Source organism: Lathamus discolor, chromosome 5, assembly GCF_037157495.1.
Source record: "Lathamus discolor isolate bLatDis1 chromosome 5, bLatDis1.hap1, whole genome shotgun sequence".
Taxonomy (NCBI): Eukaryota; Metazoa; Chordata; class Aves; order Psittaciformes; family Psittacidae; genus Lathamus; species Lathamus discolor.
The window spans coordinates 47,817,158-47,829,563 of NC_088888.1; the positions used below are offsets into that span (position 1 = coordinate 47,817,158).

The 12,406-nt window shown below is 35.4% G+C and overlaps 1 protein-coding gene across 5 annotated transcripts in view; it reads right to left on the bottom strand.

Annotated features, from left to right (window-relative positions):
• Nucleotides 1-294: 294 nt before the first annotated feature.
• VTA1 (vesicle trafficking 1) overlaps nucleotides 295-12,406 on the bottom strand; it is a 37,820-nt gene continuing 25,708 nt past the window's right edge. For 2 of the 5 annotated variants that reach the window (XM_065680706.1, XM_065680710.1), the window contains exons 6-8: nucleotides 10,564-10,740; nucleotides 8,382-8,462; nucleotides 295-1,434 (exon numbers count right to left, since the gene is read on the bottom strand). In XM_065680706.1, the coding sequence (XP_065536778.1) occupies nucleotides 1,289-1,434; nucleotides 8,382-8,462; nucleotides 10,564-10,740 (404 nt within the window). In that variant the 3' untranslated portion in view covers nucleotides 295-1,288. Of the gene's footprint in view, nucleotides 1,435-1,714; nucleotides 1,795-8,381; nucleotides 8,463-10,563; nucleotides 10,741-12,406 lie in introns of all 5 variants that reach the window. The other 3 variants (XM_065680709.1, XM_065680707.1, XM_065680708.1) reach the window with 3 other exon arrangements.

Genomic DNA, 12,406 nt, shown 5'->3' on the forward strand with positions numbered 1-12,406 from the left:
TGTATGCTTATGTTTGATTTTTTCCTCATCTTTTTACTTCGACTATCAGACTTCCTTTAGTCACTGCAAAATAGTGCAGTTACAAATACCTGGATTTGATCCAGCAGCTTCGAAAGAAAGATCAGATAATATGTCATTAAATTATTACATAAATCAGACATGCACTATGGTGTACCCAATTATTATGTCACACCATTTAAAAGACTACTTATTCTTCCTTTTAAACAGCATGGATGGATTTTTAACAATCAAGAGCTCTATAATTGCAAGTGCAGACCTCAGAAAGACTCCAAATTTGGTTTCCAAGATATTTTAATTAAATCCCAAGTCCAAAAAGTCTCCAGAACAAAGCAGACAGGAAGAATATTAGCTGGAAACAAGAAGCGCTATGACACTAATACCAGAGATGAACTTATACTCCTTTAATGGCTGAAGAACATGCCTTTATTTTAGCTTCTTCAAAGATGGAACAGCTACAAAGTAAACCTCCCTAAAAGTTCAGGTGGTTTAGAATCTGCCTCCAGTTTCAGGATCATCTCTGATAAATATTAGTACTTTTTCTTTATTACCCATACATATACAAAATTTTAAGTGTTCACACAAAAGGAGCAAGAACCAGTATCAAGAATACATGTAGCAATCCCAACAGTTGCAGGGATTCAGTTTGGAACACCATCATAATAACTCTCTCTGAAGTATCAAAAGATGTTTTTACCATCATGTTTTAAAATGAAATACAAATGTCCTCAAGTCTCCCTCAGCTTTGACTTATGTCTTAGATAACACCCAAATAACATACGTATAGAAAATGTCCTTCCCGCTGTGGGCCTTCCCACATGCTCTCATTTCAGGAGGAAAACACTAATCTAACCTACCATTTTAAAGCTATTATACTTATTAAATAATTCTTTTAAATAATAAAAATCAGCGTAAGAATTTTAATAGAACATTCGCATGCTCAAGTTTTTTTACATTTTCAGCTTTTTCCCATTCCAATAATCTAAATATTGCAAGATGAATTCTAACTCTTGAGCAGTGTTCACAGTACTTTCTTTAGCATTTTGCTTATGTAAAGCCACTGCATTCGTATATTTCTAGCTCCACAGTTTGTAAAATGAAAACAGAGTTATCTACTGCACCGTTAATTGCTAACCTGACACTGAAACAGTAATTTCACTGTCATGGGTGATGGGACTGAGAACTTCTGTAAAACTCCACTCCCCTAATAGGTACAGTAATAAGCTGTTAGTTCTTTAGTCAAAAGCCATGAATCTGTCAGATAAAGGCTTCATTCTCTGCCAGTAATCAGTAACTTCAGGGCCTTCTGTAGATTCTGTACAGCAGTGCTCACATCTTCATATTGCAAAGCACTGCCAGCATATTTGCAATATTTTTGAGCTCTGGCAAAGTCCTCTGGAGTCAAACGGACTTCCCCTGCAAAAACATAAGTATTACAAAGTTACCATAAAGGAAATCTGATTGAGGCTTCCTTTCCATAATTTGTGTTTTACTTATATGTGCGGTAATATTATGAAAACCAGTAATATTTGTGGCAATATTACAAAGACCAAGCTACGATGTTTCTTCTGTTCACTTTTCTTTCCATTCATGTAATGCTTAACTTCTTTGCTGTTGGCATTCTGAAAAACGTAAGAGGATCTTTCTACACACTGGTATTTATATAACCCAGTGTCTTTCAAAAGTAAGTCAATACCTTTGAGAAAGATCTGCTCTTCATCTAAGACAGCAAAGGAGAGCTTTATAACAACAAGTTAGTTGTAATCAATCTTGTACCTGCAAGAAACAAGGACAGTGGGTTTTGTATACTTACAGTATACTTTTTTTTTTTTGTGCTTACAGTGTAATTACTGTTCAAAATGCAGAAACATTTCTCACTGTTTCTGGTTTTGTACATTTTATATTTCTGCTTATCAGGTAATATTTATGCTTTCAATTTCATTATGAAAGATGAACGAAAACAAAATTGATCTCATTAAATGGGTCCATTTTCGTAATACCAGAGAACACTAGCAAAACAACTCATAGTGTAAAACAATTAACTGTTATTTATTACTCAGAATATTTTCTTGACCTATGTTAAAACACTGAGAATTCTGTACTGCTCAGACACATGCACTCAGTCTTCTAGAAAACATAGTGAGGACTTATGCCTTAACTGGCAGAAGATTTAATATGCGAACAGCATCACTGATGTGTGCATAAAGTAAAGCACAGTTATGTTACTGTCTCTCTTTCCACCCACAAATTCACTGGGAGTTTCAAGGCTAATCCCATGGCACTCCAAAAACCTACGGATAGATTTTAAAACCTTTACTTATGTTCTTTCAGAACAACTTGTCTTATAAAAGACTGAGTTTTATGGACACAGATAATTAATGCAATACTAGAGAAATAAGTACTTATTTAATACTTTTCCCACATAGCATTTTATAAGCAATGAACAGATTTCATAGATTAAGAAAAAATGCATTTAAAAAACACCACAGATGTTATATGAAAATTGGTTGAACAAAGATTTAGCTAAGTACAGCTTCCTAATTTTAAGCAAGGACATGCATATACTTAAATCCATGTTTTTTATGTCACAATTTCAGTTAGCTGGATCCCTTTCTTCCAAAATAAAACTGTTGTTAGCAATACTGTGAGAATGTTTACTAAAAAAATCTCAGTTCTTATCAGAAAACATCTATTATATTTGCGTTTCCTTTTTCCAATATTATTATTTAAGAAAAGCTTTTGAACAAACAAAACAGAAAACCTAGACTAGTTTGCTGGTTTTCAAAACAACCCTACCTTGGTAAATAGCAGAAGGGTTAGTGCTCTTAAGATTAATAGTATCAATTTTTAAAAGATACTCTAGAATTCTACTTAATCCCCTTCAATAAATAAATATGAGCACAAGATTAGTGTTGAGTATTGAGGCATATGACAACTTGGTGGTCTCATTATCATTGCAACGTATATTAATTTACTGCTGAATAAGTGAAGCCACATTAAATCTCTTAAAATACATACATGTATGAGCAAATAGATGTGAAGGAGTGTATAAACACAAGCACACACTTAGGTTATTTTTTGACCCAAATAAAGTCACAGACTAAAAGCAGCTGGGGTCAATCTGCAACCACATTACTGAACATTTTTAAGAAATTAAAACGACCAAGTTCCCCTCAAAGTGGCTTTACGCTATGATGCCAAAAGAAACTACAAAATCATTCTTTAAAAATTGGCCAAGGCATCAGTTCAGTATTCAACTAATTTATTGGAAAGAAGCCTGAATTCACCAGTCTAATCTTATTTTTGCAGTATGAGCTCTATTAATGTTTTCCTGGCATAAAGCCTTATTTATTATGAAATCTACTTCAGATGCTATTATGACATAACTTGAGGGGAAAAAAGTTAACAAGTTAACAATTTTAAATTTATAAACCAAAATTTACACAATAAGGGTGTTGATCTTTTGATGTGCCCCGCAGTGGCCTCAGCTCCTACTGAAGTCAGCACCTCACAATGGACAAGCAGAATAGAAATAGCTCTGTGTTCTTAAGTTTTCAAAATAATGTGAAACTATATTGTCTGTACTTACATTGAAGTTATAAGCACATAAAATTAGTAACTGGCTTCAATTTACATATTCTATATTCTAAGGGTTAAGCAGCTTTGGAGAAAAGCAAAGCAGCTTTGCAGAAAAGGACCTGGGGGTCCTGGTTGACACCGATTTGTCCACGAGCCAATCATCTGCCCTTGCAGCAAAGAGGGGTAAAGGGCATTAAGAAGAGTGTTGCCAGCAGGTGGAGGGAGGTGATCAGTGCTGGTGATGCCAAACCCGAAAAAACTGTGTCCAATTCTGGGTTCCTCAGTACAAGAGAAACTGACATCTTGGAGAGAGGCCCGTGAAGGCCACAAAGATGATTAAGGGACTGGAGCGCCTCTCACATGAGGAGAGGCTGAGAGAGCTGGGACTGTTCAGCCTGAAGAAAAGGCTTAGGGGATCTCATCAACGTAAAGAAATACCTGAAGGCAGGGTGCACAAAGGACAGAGCCACGCTCTTTTTAGTGGTGCCCAGTGACAAGACCAGAGGTGGTAGGAACAAACTGAAACACAGCAGGGTCCTGTCTGAACACCCGGAATCAACTTTTTCTACTGTGAGGGTAACCGAGCATTGGCACAGAGGGATTGTGGAGTCTCCATCCTTGGAGAGATTCAAAAGACAGCTTTTGTATTAACAGTTACATACTTCCTTCTGTGCTGCAAATTAAACCATGGGGAGAGCGCATTTTACAGGACCCCTGCTTGAGCAGAAGGGTTGGATCAGGTGACCTCCAGAGCTCCCTTCCAAACTCAACCATCCTGTGACTCTGAACTCTAAAAAAGCCCAACAACACGGGTGGAAGAAGTACACTGTATTTACACTGAAACAAATCTGCTTTTGTGTTAATCAGAAATTACTAGCACTGTAGTTATATTTATTACTGAAACGTGGTAGACATATGGAATCTGTAAACAACAAGCATCATTCTTTAAGAGGAAAAGAAAGTGAAAATCAAAAGGCAATTTTCATTAGAGACGGTGAAAATCATGCAGGGGAAAAAGTAGGTAGGTTTGGAATGCAAGTAGTATGTATTTTACATGAGGTATCTGCTTCACCCTGATATCCTTTTCTATCTACAAGATGTTTTTCCTTTTTATGAAGTTGCCCAAATACAAAGGAGTGGATTTAGCAAAATTTTAATAATGCAACCAGGTGCATAAAGACAGTGATGGCAAAGGTAACGGAAACTATTTCTGAAACAAGATGCTCTTTTTTCCCGTTATAGCACTTGAGATATTTGAAATAGAAATCCTCAAAGACTTCTTTCCTCAAGATCATGAAAACACATAAAATGTCAAATTATTATTTCTACTTTATGTGTAGGAAAATCAAACATTATATATATACCTAGAATGGACAAATGGTTTCTCTATGCTATGCCATCTGTGGAAGGGAGCATACAGTAATGTAAGATGATTTTATAAAAACTATGTGTAGCACAACCATGAATGCATTTAGTGTTAGTAAAATCTAGAGGTAATAAATTTTTAAAGCAAACTCCACCAAAGAAGTGCTCACACACATTGTACAAAGTCACTGTGTAGCTCTACCTTCTGTTGTCAGAGATGTTAACCAATGCTTCAGTGCATAAGTTTTGACACTTTCAAAAGTCCATGTTAAAGTTCAAAACCTGTTCCACAGGACAGGACAATTATTGAAGGACTCATGCTGACTAAAATCAAAGGAATACTGTTACTTTAGCTTAATTTTCTTCTGATAAAATATTCCACTCTTCTCCACCAAAAGCTTCTCTCCCATAACATCATTAATCAAATTGCTTTTCCTATGTTATGGGATGGAAATAAAATATGCAATTTATTTTAAAAATATACATTTGATAGTACTACCAGAAGGAGCCTTGCAGGAATATGCTGAATATCCTTTCTGGCTATGCCTATACTAGTACATTCAACAGTGCCAGGGAACGTGTCTCAGCACTCAAAGTTGACTGCCTACACCTTCAAACTGCTGGAACAGCTACCAGTATGGTTTTGGCCCGTGCAAACTAGCACTTTCCCAAACAATTCCTGGGCATGACTTGTGGTCAGAGCAGGCTAGAGACCATTCAATATTGGCAGCCTTCACAAACTACCTTGTTTAGAAGGTTTAAAAGTTTAATAGTATGGATGTGAGTGGTTTTGTGCCAGCTGTTCTCAAGTGTTTTTACAGGCATGTGTAATTTATTAGTATAGACACAGACATAGCATCCAAACTGTGGAGCAATTCTAATTCGCACTGTGCTAGCTTTATGCAGCTATCGGAGAGAAAAACTTATCCCTTCCTCCTACCCAAAGGAAACTTCAGTTCCATGGGAATGGTGCATACCAAAGTCTACACTCAATATGCAGCAGCCAGGATCTAGCCTGAACATATCTATTGCAACTCAGCAACTGGGAAGGGCTAATACATCTGTTGTGAGATACAGGCATTTCTAAATCTACTTACAGGTCAGGGAACAAAACTACTATCGACAGAATACTGTTGGCATTTAAAGGACTCCTCGGCAGCACAAGTATGACAACTGCTGTTACTCTTACATGTACAGCTGAAAGGTGGATGCTTTGGGTGATGAGAGGACAGTGATAGGCAAGGACAAACACTTTCCATTGATCTCAAGCTTCTTAATTCTATGCATCCAAAGAAAACTGTTACTGTATCTCTGCTGACATATCCCTTATGTCTTCTCAAACTCCTCCAAAACTGACAGTATATTTTCTAAGCTTTCAAAACTGAGAATCTGTTTGAGTTGTGTCACCTCTTCGGGTGCACTTTTGCAAAACTTCCTTGTAAGAATCACAGATTCATAAGAATCACAGAATCGCAGAACGGTTTGGGTCAGAAGGGACCTTAAAAATCATCTAGCTCCAAACCTCCTGCTGTTCCACCTTCCACTAGACCAGGCTGCTCAAAGCCACATCCAGCCTGGCCTTGAACACTGCCACGGATTGGGCACCTTAAGCTGTTACAAGATCTAAACTTGTAGTGATGCAACAGATGTGCAGAAGAAGGCAGTCATGCAAATTCTCAGATCAAATTAGAGGTTCATCACTGTGCTTAGCAATGGTCTTAACCTCTTATTTTCATGATAGTAGTTACTACAAATTCACAAACACAGGGTATCTTAATTCACTCTATTTCTTTTTATTTATATTTATGTACTTATTAAAGCAGGTAAGTGGCCAGAAGGAGCAATGCACTGATACTATGCAGCTACTGAATGATGAACTTCTAACACTTAAAGAAGAATTAAAGTTTAAATCAAAATTATGATATTTTTGACAACTAGAATTAAACACTGAAACCAAGGAACACTGACAGAGCAGTTACCCAAAAAACTATTAAAATTACTATCTAGCAGATCATGACAAGATGGTTAAATATGAAAGCTTTGTTGACAAACAACAAAACTTGCTTTCCAACTAGCAGTTACTATGGTAAAGCTTAAGTAAAGCCTTCAGCTGTTTTTGTTGAGGAGCTACCAAAACCCCCACAATTTCCCTCAAAACTATCACCAAGTTTAAATGGTTCAGCTACAGGTTTGAGGTACTGTTTTCAATACAACGGGCTGTCACATGAGACATTACAGTAATATGCCAGAGAAACAGTAAGGTGTGCTTTTAGTACTTCAAGAGAATACTAATGCTTAATGTGTCTCTAGCAAAAGGTAATTTTATGACTTTTATTTTTAAGACATGCTCTACAAAAATGGCTTCTTAATATATTAAAATGGACACATCCTTAAGCATTCTTATGATGGCACTCTGAAAACAAGCTAAACAGTGAATTCCTGTTATAATATTCCACTGTATCAAAAAGCTTGTATTTCTCACAGACTCTTTATCAACATAATAAACTGAAATAGCCAACTAAATATTTGTCAACTATGACATACACTAATACAATGATCTAAACTCAGCAGTCATAACAGCCAATATTTGACTGTATTGAGTTCTGGAACTTAAAACCTCTACATATATTACCAGCTTTCCCTGGTGAGGAAAAACTATAGGGCAGAATGTGAACAGATTAGGATCTAGGATGATTTCAACTTTATTTTCAGTCGCCACTCTTTGACAGGGCATGGTTTCTCCAAGGTTAGCATTTATGTGTATACTTCAAAGCATGATATATATATAAGCAGACATAACATACATGTAATATAGGTTATTAGTGATTTTAACATCAAAGACAGTTGTCATTTTAAAAGATCAAAGCCTTGATTAAATGGTATGTCAAAATGGAATCATTAGTAGTACCTTCTTAATTATTTCATTTAATACAGGTATTACAATCAACATATGCACATAACAATTATGCTGCAATAAAAAAACCACTGGAATGTTGTGATTATTTAATTAACTGAAAAAATAAGTTACTGACCCTGAAGAAGAAATTTTAAGTAAAGGGAAAGTGTATTAATTAACAAAAATATAATTTAGCAATGCCATCAGGAATACAGGCTTTGTTAAGTATATGAGAACCTCACCTGACAAGCAACAATATAAATAAAGCCCAATACAGTGCTAGCTCATTGGTTTGAAAAAGTCAGACAGGCAACACTAATCATACACTGTAGCAAAGCTTTCATAAACTATTAAACTCTGAGTAACATGGTATTTAGATGAGGTTGATTCTCTTTAAAATTTCTGAACTAGTCGCGTTCAGGTAACGACGACATTATTTCTCAAACTTTTTCCTTCAGCACATGGGAGACACACAGGACACGGCACACTGCTTGTACAGACAACACAAATGTCATCACCTTACCTGCAGACTGAGCACTGTAAAGGGAAGGATCGACTAGTGGAATATTCTGAGGAGAAGGCTGAATGGTGTTACTTGTCACTCCTGCAAATCAACATAAAAAATTGGTCTTGGGTTATTTTTATTTATAGACTTTAAGCAGGCATAATATGAAAACAGAAAAGGTAAAGCTAATTACTCAATGATTTTTAAATTAAGCAACTGATAGCTTCCCAATCCTGAAAATTCATAGAGTCATACAGTGGTTTGGGTTAGAAGGGACCTTAAAGATCATCTAGTTCCAACCCCCTGCCATGGGCAGGGACACCTTCCACTCAACCAGGTTGCTTAAAGCTCCATCCAACCTGGCCTTGGAAGACTTCTAGGGATGGGGCAGCCACAACTTCTCTGGGCAACCTGTGCCAGTGCCTCACCAACCTCCCAGGAAAGATTTTTCTACCCTAAATCTACCCTTTTCAGCTTAAAATCATTCCCCCTTTCCTGTCACTACGTACTCTTCTAAAACATAGTTTTAAAATCGCAGTTCAGACTATGTTTTATAAATTAATACAGAAGTATTTATAGGTTGTCACTGATTCTATCAATACAGTTTTTCACAGAAATGTAATTAAAAACCCAGGAAAAGCCTAGTCCAAAAGATACTTGTTACCCTAGAGTAGTGAGGAAAACCTGCTAGACAAGAGTAGGAGTAAGCTTTTATATCTGAACTTTAAATTCTGCCTTTTAATATCAGATCCTCCATTATTTTTAAAGTACCATGCCTGCCATCTCACAGTTAAAACTGTCTGCTTCCTAATTCCTTCAAAACCAATTGGTAAGAGTCAAAAAGCTAGCCATATGTAAAAGGGAAATGGGGATGCTAGAATAAGAAATACCACTTTATGTTTGGAAGCATTCCTGTATTTGCATTCACATTTCAGATACTCTCATTTGCGCTGATCCAAACCTACACTTCTGCAGTATGTTCAGAACAAACAAGACTAATAAAATTTCTTTCTACAATATATGTTTTGTAGGAAGATGGTTTAACCACATTATCTGTTATTTCATGGAATGACTGACAGAGTTAAAACTATGCAATGTAAAGAATTCATGTATTCCAAGAAGGTATCCCATAATTTTCAGATGTGGTAAAAACAGAGAGCTAAACATTTACCTAGGCTGACTGTAAAAAACAACACTCTCCCCCTTCCAGACCCAAACAACCCCAGCTATCTGAAGGATTTCCCTTTGATAAAGCTGAAAAGAAAGAGCATGCTGAACTTTTCATAGGGTGAAGCATTTTTAAAATGAGAAAGTAAAAGAAAAGAAAGGGCTGTGTTACAAAAACATCTCATATTTTCTATAATATAAAAATGTATCTGAAAAATTAAATGATCATCAGGGCTGAAATCAAGAGCTTTTAATGTTTTTAGTCTTATGAAACACCATTATAAAAAGGTAACATGAGGTGAAAAAATTATATTCACAAACAATTTAATACAACTTTTTCCTGTTTTGTTTTTTTTTTTTTTTTTTTTTTTTTTTAATAAAGCAACTTGGGAGGAACCTTGGATTTTTAAGGACTTTGTTTTGGTCCAAAAAATGACACAGAATAGGAAGGACATAGGAGCCAGTATGTTTAACAACAGGGACAAAATTTCCATTAATTATATTTTTTTAGGTCAATCACACTGAAACGCTTGCATGGGAAAAAGAGCATTAACCAAATAGAATAAAGTATGAATGGTGCATCAGGCATGTACCATTAAGCGCTGCTGTAACAGTTTCAACATTATGTTGGATACATTCCCACAAAGAACAGCAGTTTATCTGCACAGGGAAAGCTAAATATGAAATGAAGTAATATAATTTTATCTATCAAGTGAAAGACTCAAATACTGCTTTACAGTATAGATGTTGCAATGCATTATTCTATAGAAGAAAAAAACATTCTGTCTGCAAGAACACTCATTCGTTCAGTTCATATCTCTCTTCTGGCAAAGTGCTCCAAAATACAAATTAAATGTTTTAAAAAACAGAAAAGCATAAAAAAATATTCCCAATGGCATTTTTACAATGTTAATTTATAAAGTTGCCTCTGCCATAGAACAACTGTATTATTTTACTTAATATGTAATTGAAAGAGGGCTAGAATTTGCTTCTCAGTAATGGCATGGATTTTTGGGGTGTGATTTAGACATACCTGTGTTATGAGGTACTTCAGCTGGAGTGTTGGCTGGTGCATGGGCACCTGGTGGTATATGTATGCCAGTGTAATTACTAGTTGCTTTGTTGTTACCTTCATATGTAGATGACGATGTTGGTTGAGTTGTTCCACTATGGAGAGAAGATGACTCTGCTTCTTCCCTTTCAACATCTGCTAAGATGACATAAACCAGGAATTACTACAACTCTTCTACACAAACACTTGTAAATTTAGGCTTCTTTCTAAAGCCTTTCAACATTTTTTTTTTGTCAAAAAATTGCTACTGCAATGTTACATAAAACATTTATCAACGCAAACCACCTACAGTTGATTTGACAAAGTAAAAAAGCAACATACCATAGGATAAAAATCTAGGAACTCACATACTTTCAAAGTTCTCTTCTGTTTAAATTGAAGGATCATCTCATTACTGGTCTGAGTAAGCAATCTGTCTCTTTAGTACAATCCCTTATACCTCCATGTACTGCATCCACAGTAGTGGAGCAAGATACTACAAATATGTTGTAACCTATATTTTAATATATACATGAACCAGAATATGGAAAACTGTATTTGCCTTACAAACTCTTTGTAAAAAGAAAGACAGTGCCAAACCTTCCAGTCCATATCAATTAAAAAAAACCAAAAAGAAATAACAAAAAAGGGAACTTTGGGAAAATAATACTGAACAAGAAAACTAAATGCAGCTTAGCCAAGTCATAACTGTAGCTGAACAGTTAGAGTACATAATGCACTATAAGAATGAGGTTCAAAATATCCCATAGAATGTGCAAAGAACACAGGTGTTATTTTCCTATCTAGTTACATTCTTAAGGTTCTGCTCTAAACAATTCAATGCCATTTTGAAGACTAATTGTCCAATTTTAGCATGCTAACAATCAAGTTAATTTAGAATATGGTTGATTTCTGCTCCTTAGTTTGAATTTATCTCAGTTTTTACAAGTTAATTTTCTTTGACTATGCAAGTATCCATCTATGTCAATAATATCAGGTGAAACAAACAGCTTTGGGAATGGCTTTGTTAACATCCAGTTCTTGAAAGGGAGCAAAATGAATATAGGAGCACAAAACTTCTATTGTGTCTAGATCTGACAAAAGATGTTGTTTATGAAATCCACACTGATCATCAACTATACAAGATAATGTGCTATGCAAACACCTCTACTACTTAATAACAAAACAGCTTACTATCAACAATATTACTAATACAAATGTATTGAGTTTTTTCCTTTGTTAAGGTCCTATTCCGCCCAGAAGTAGTTAAGGTACTACCTTTACAAAACCCACCTTTTAATTCATAGTATTATTTACTACAATAAAAGGCTATAATGCAGAGTAAAATCAACAGTATTGTCATTAGGACATATTTACTGGACTTTAATAAATGCAGAGTTAAAGATTATATTTTTGGTTTATATTGCAAAGCTGTATTAATTTACTTTCATTCAGAACATCTATGTACTAATACAGAAATCCCTCAAATCCACAGTCTAATACCAAGAATCTTCATTTAGAAGTATTAAAAGCAAAGAAACCTAGAAGTAGAATTCTGCCAGACATGTCAAGCACTGCTAGCAAAATTTAATATAAAAACACAAAACATAGTTGGTTTTGTATGCTACTGTTGTGAATACTACTTTCACTTGCCGCAACCAATAATTCAGGCTGTAGTTTTATGAAGCTATCTCTGACATATGCAAACGTATGGCAGATTTCTGGAAAGCAAAGGATAGCTTAAGGTGCCAGGTTTTTCTCTGCTGTATTTTTTGCTAGTGACTCATACTGCAATATCATGTAGCTAAAATGCATGGAAGTAAAA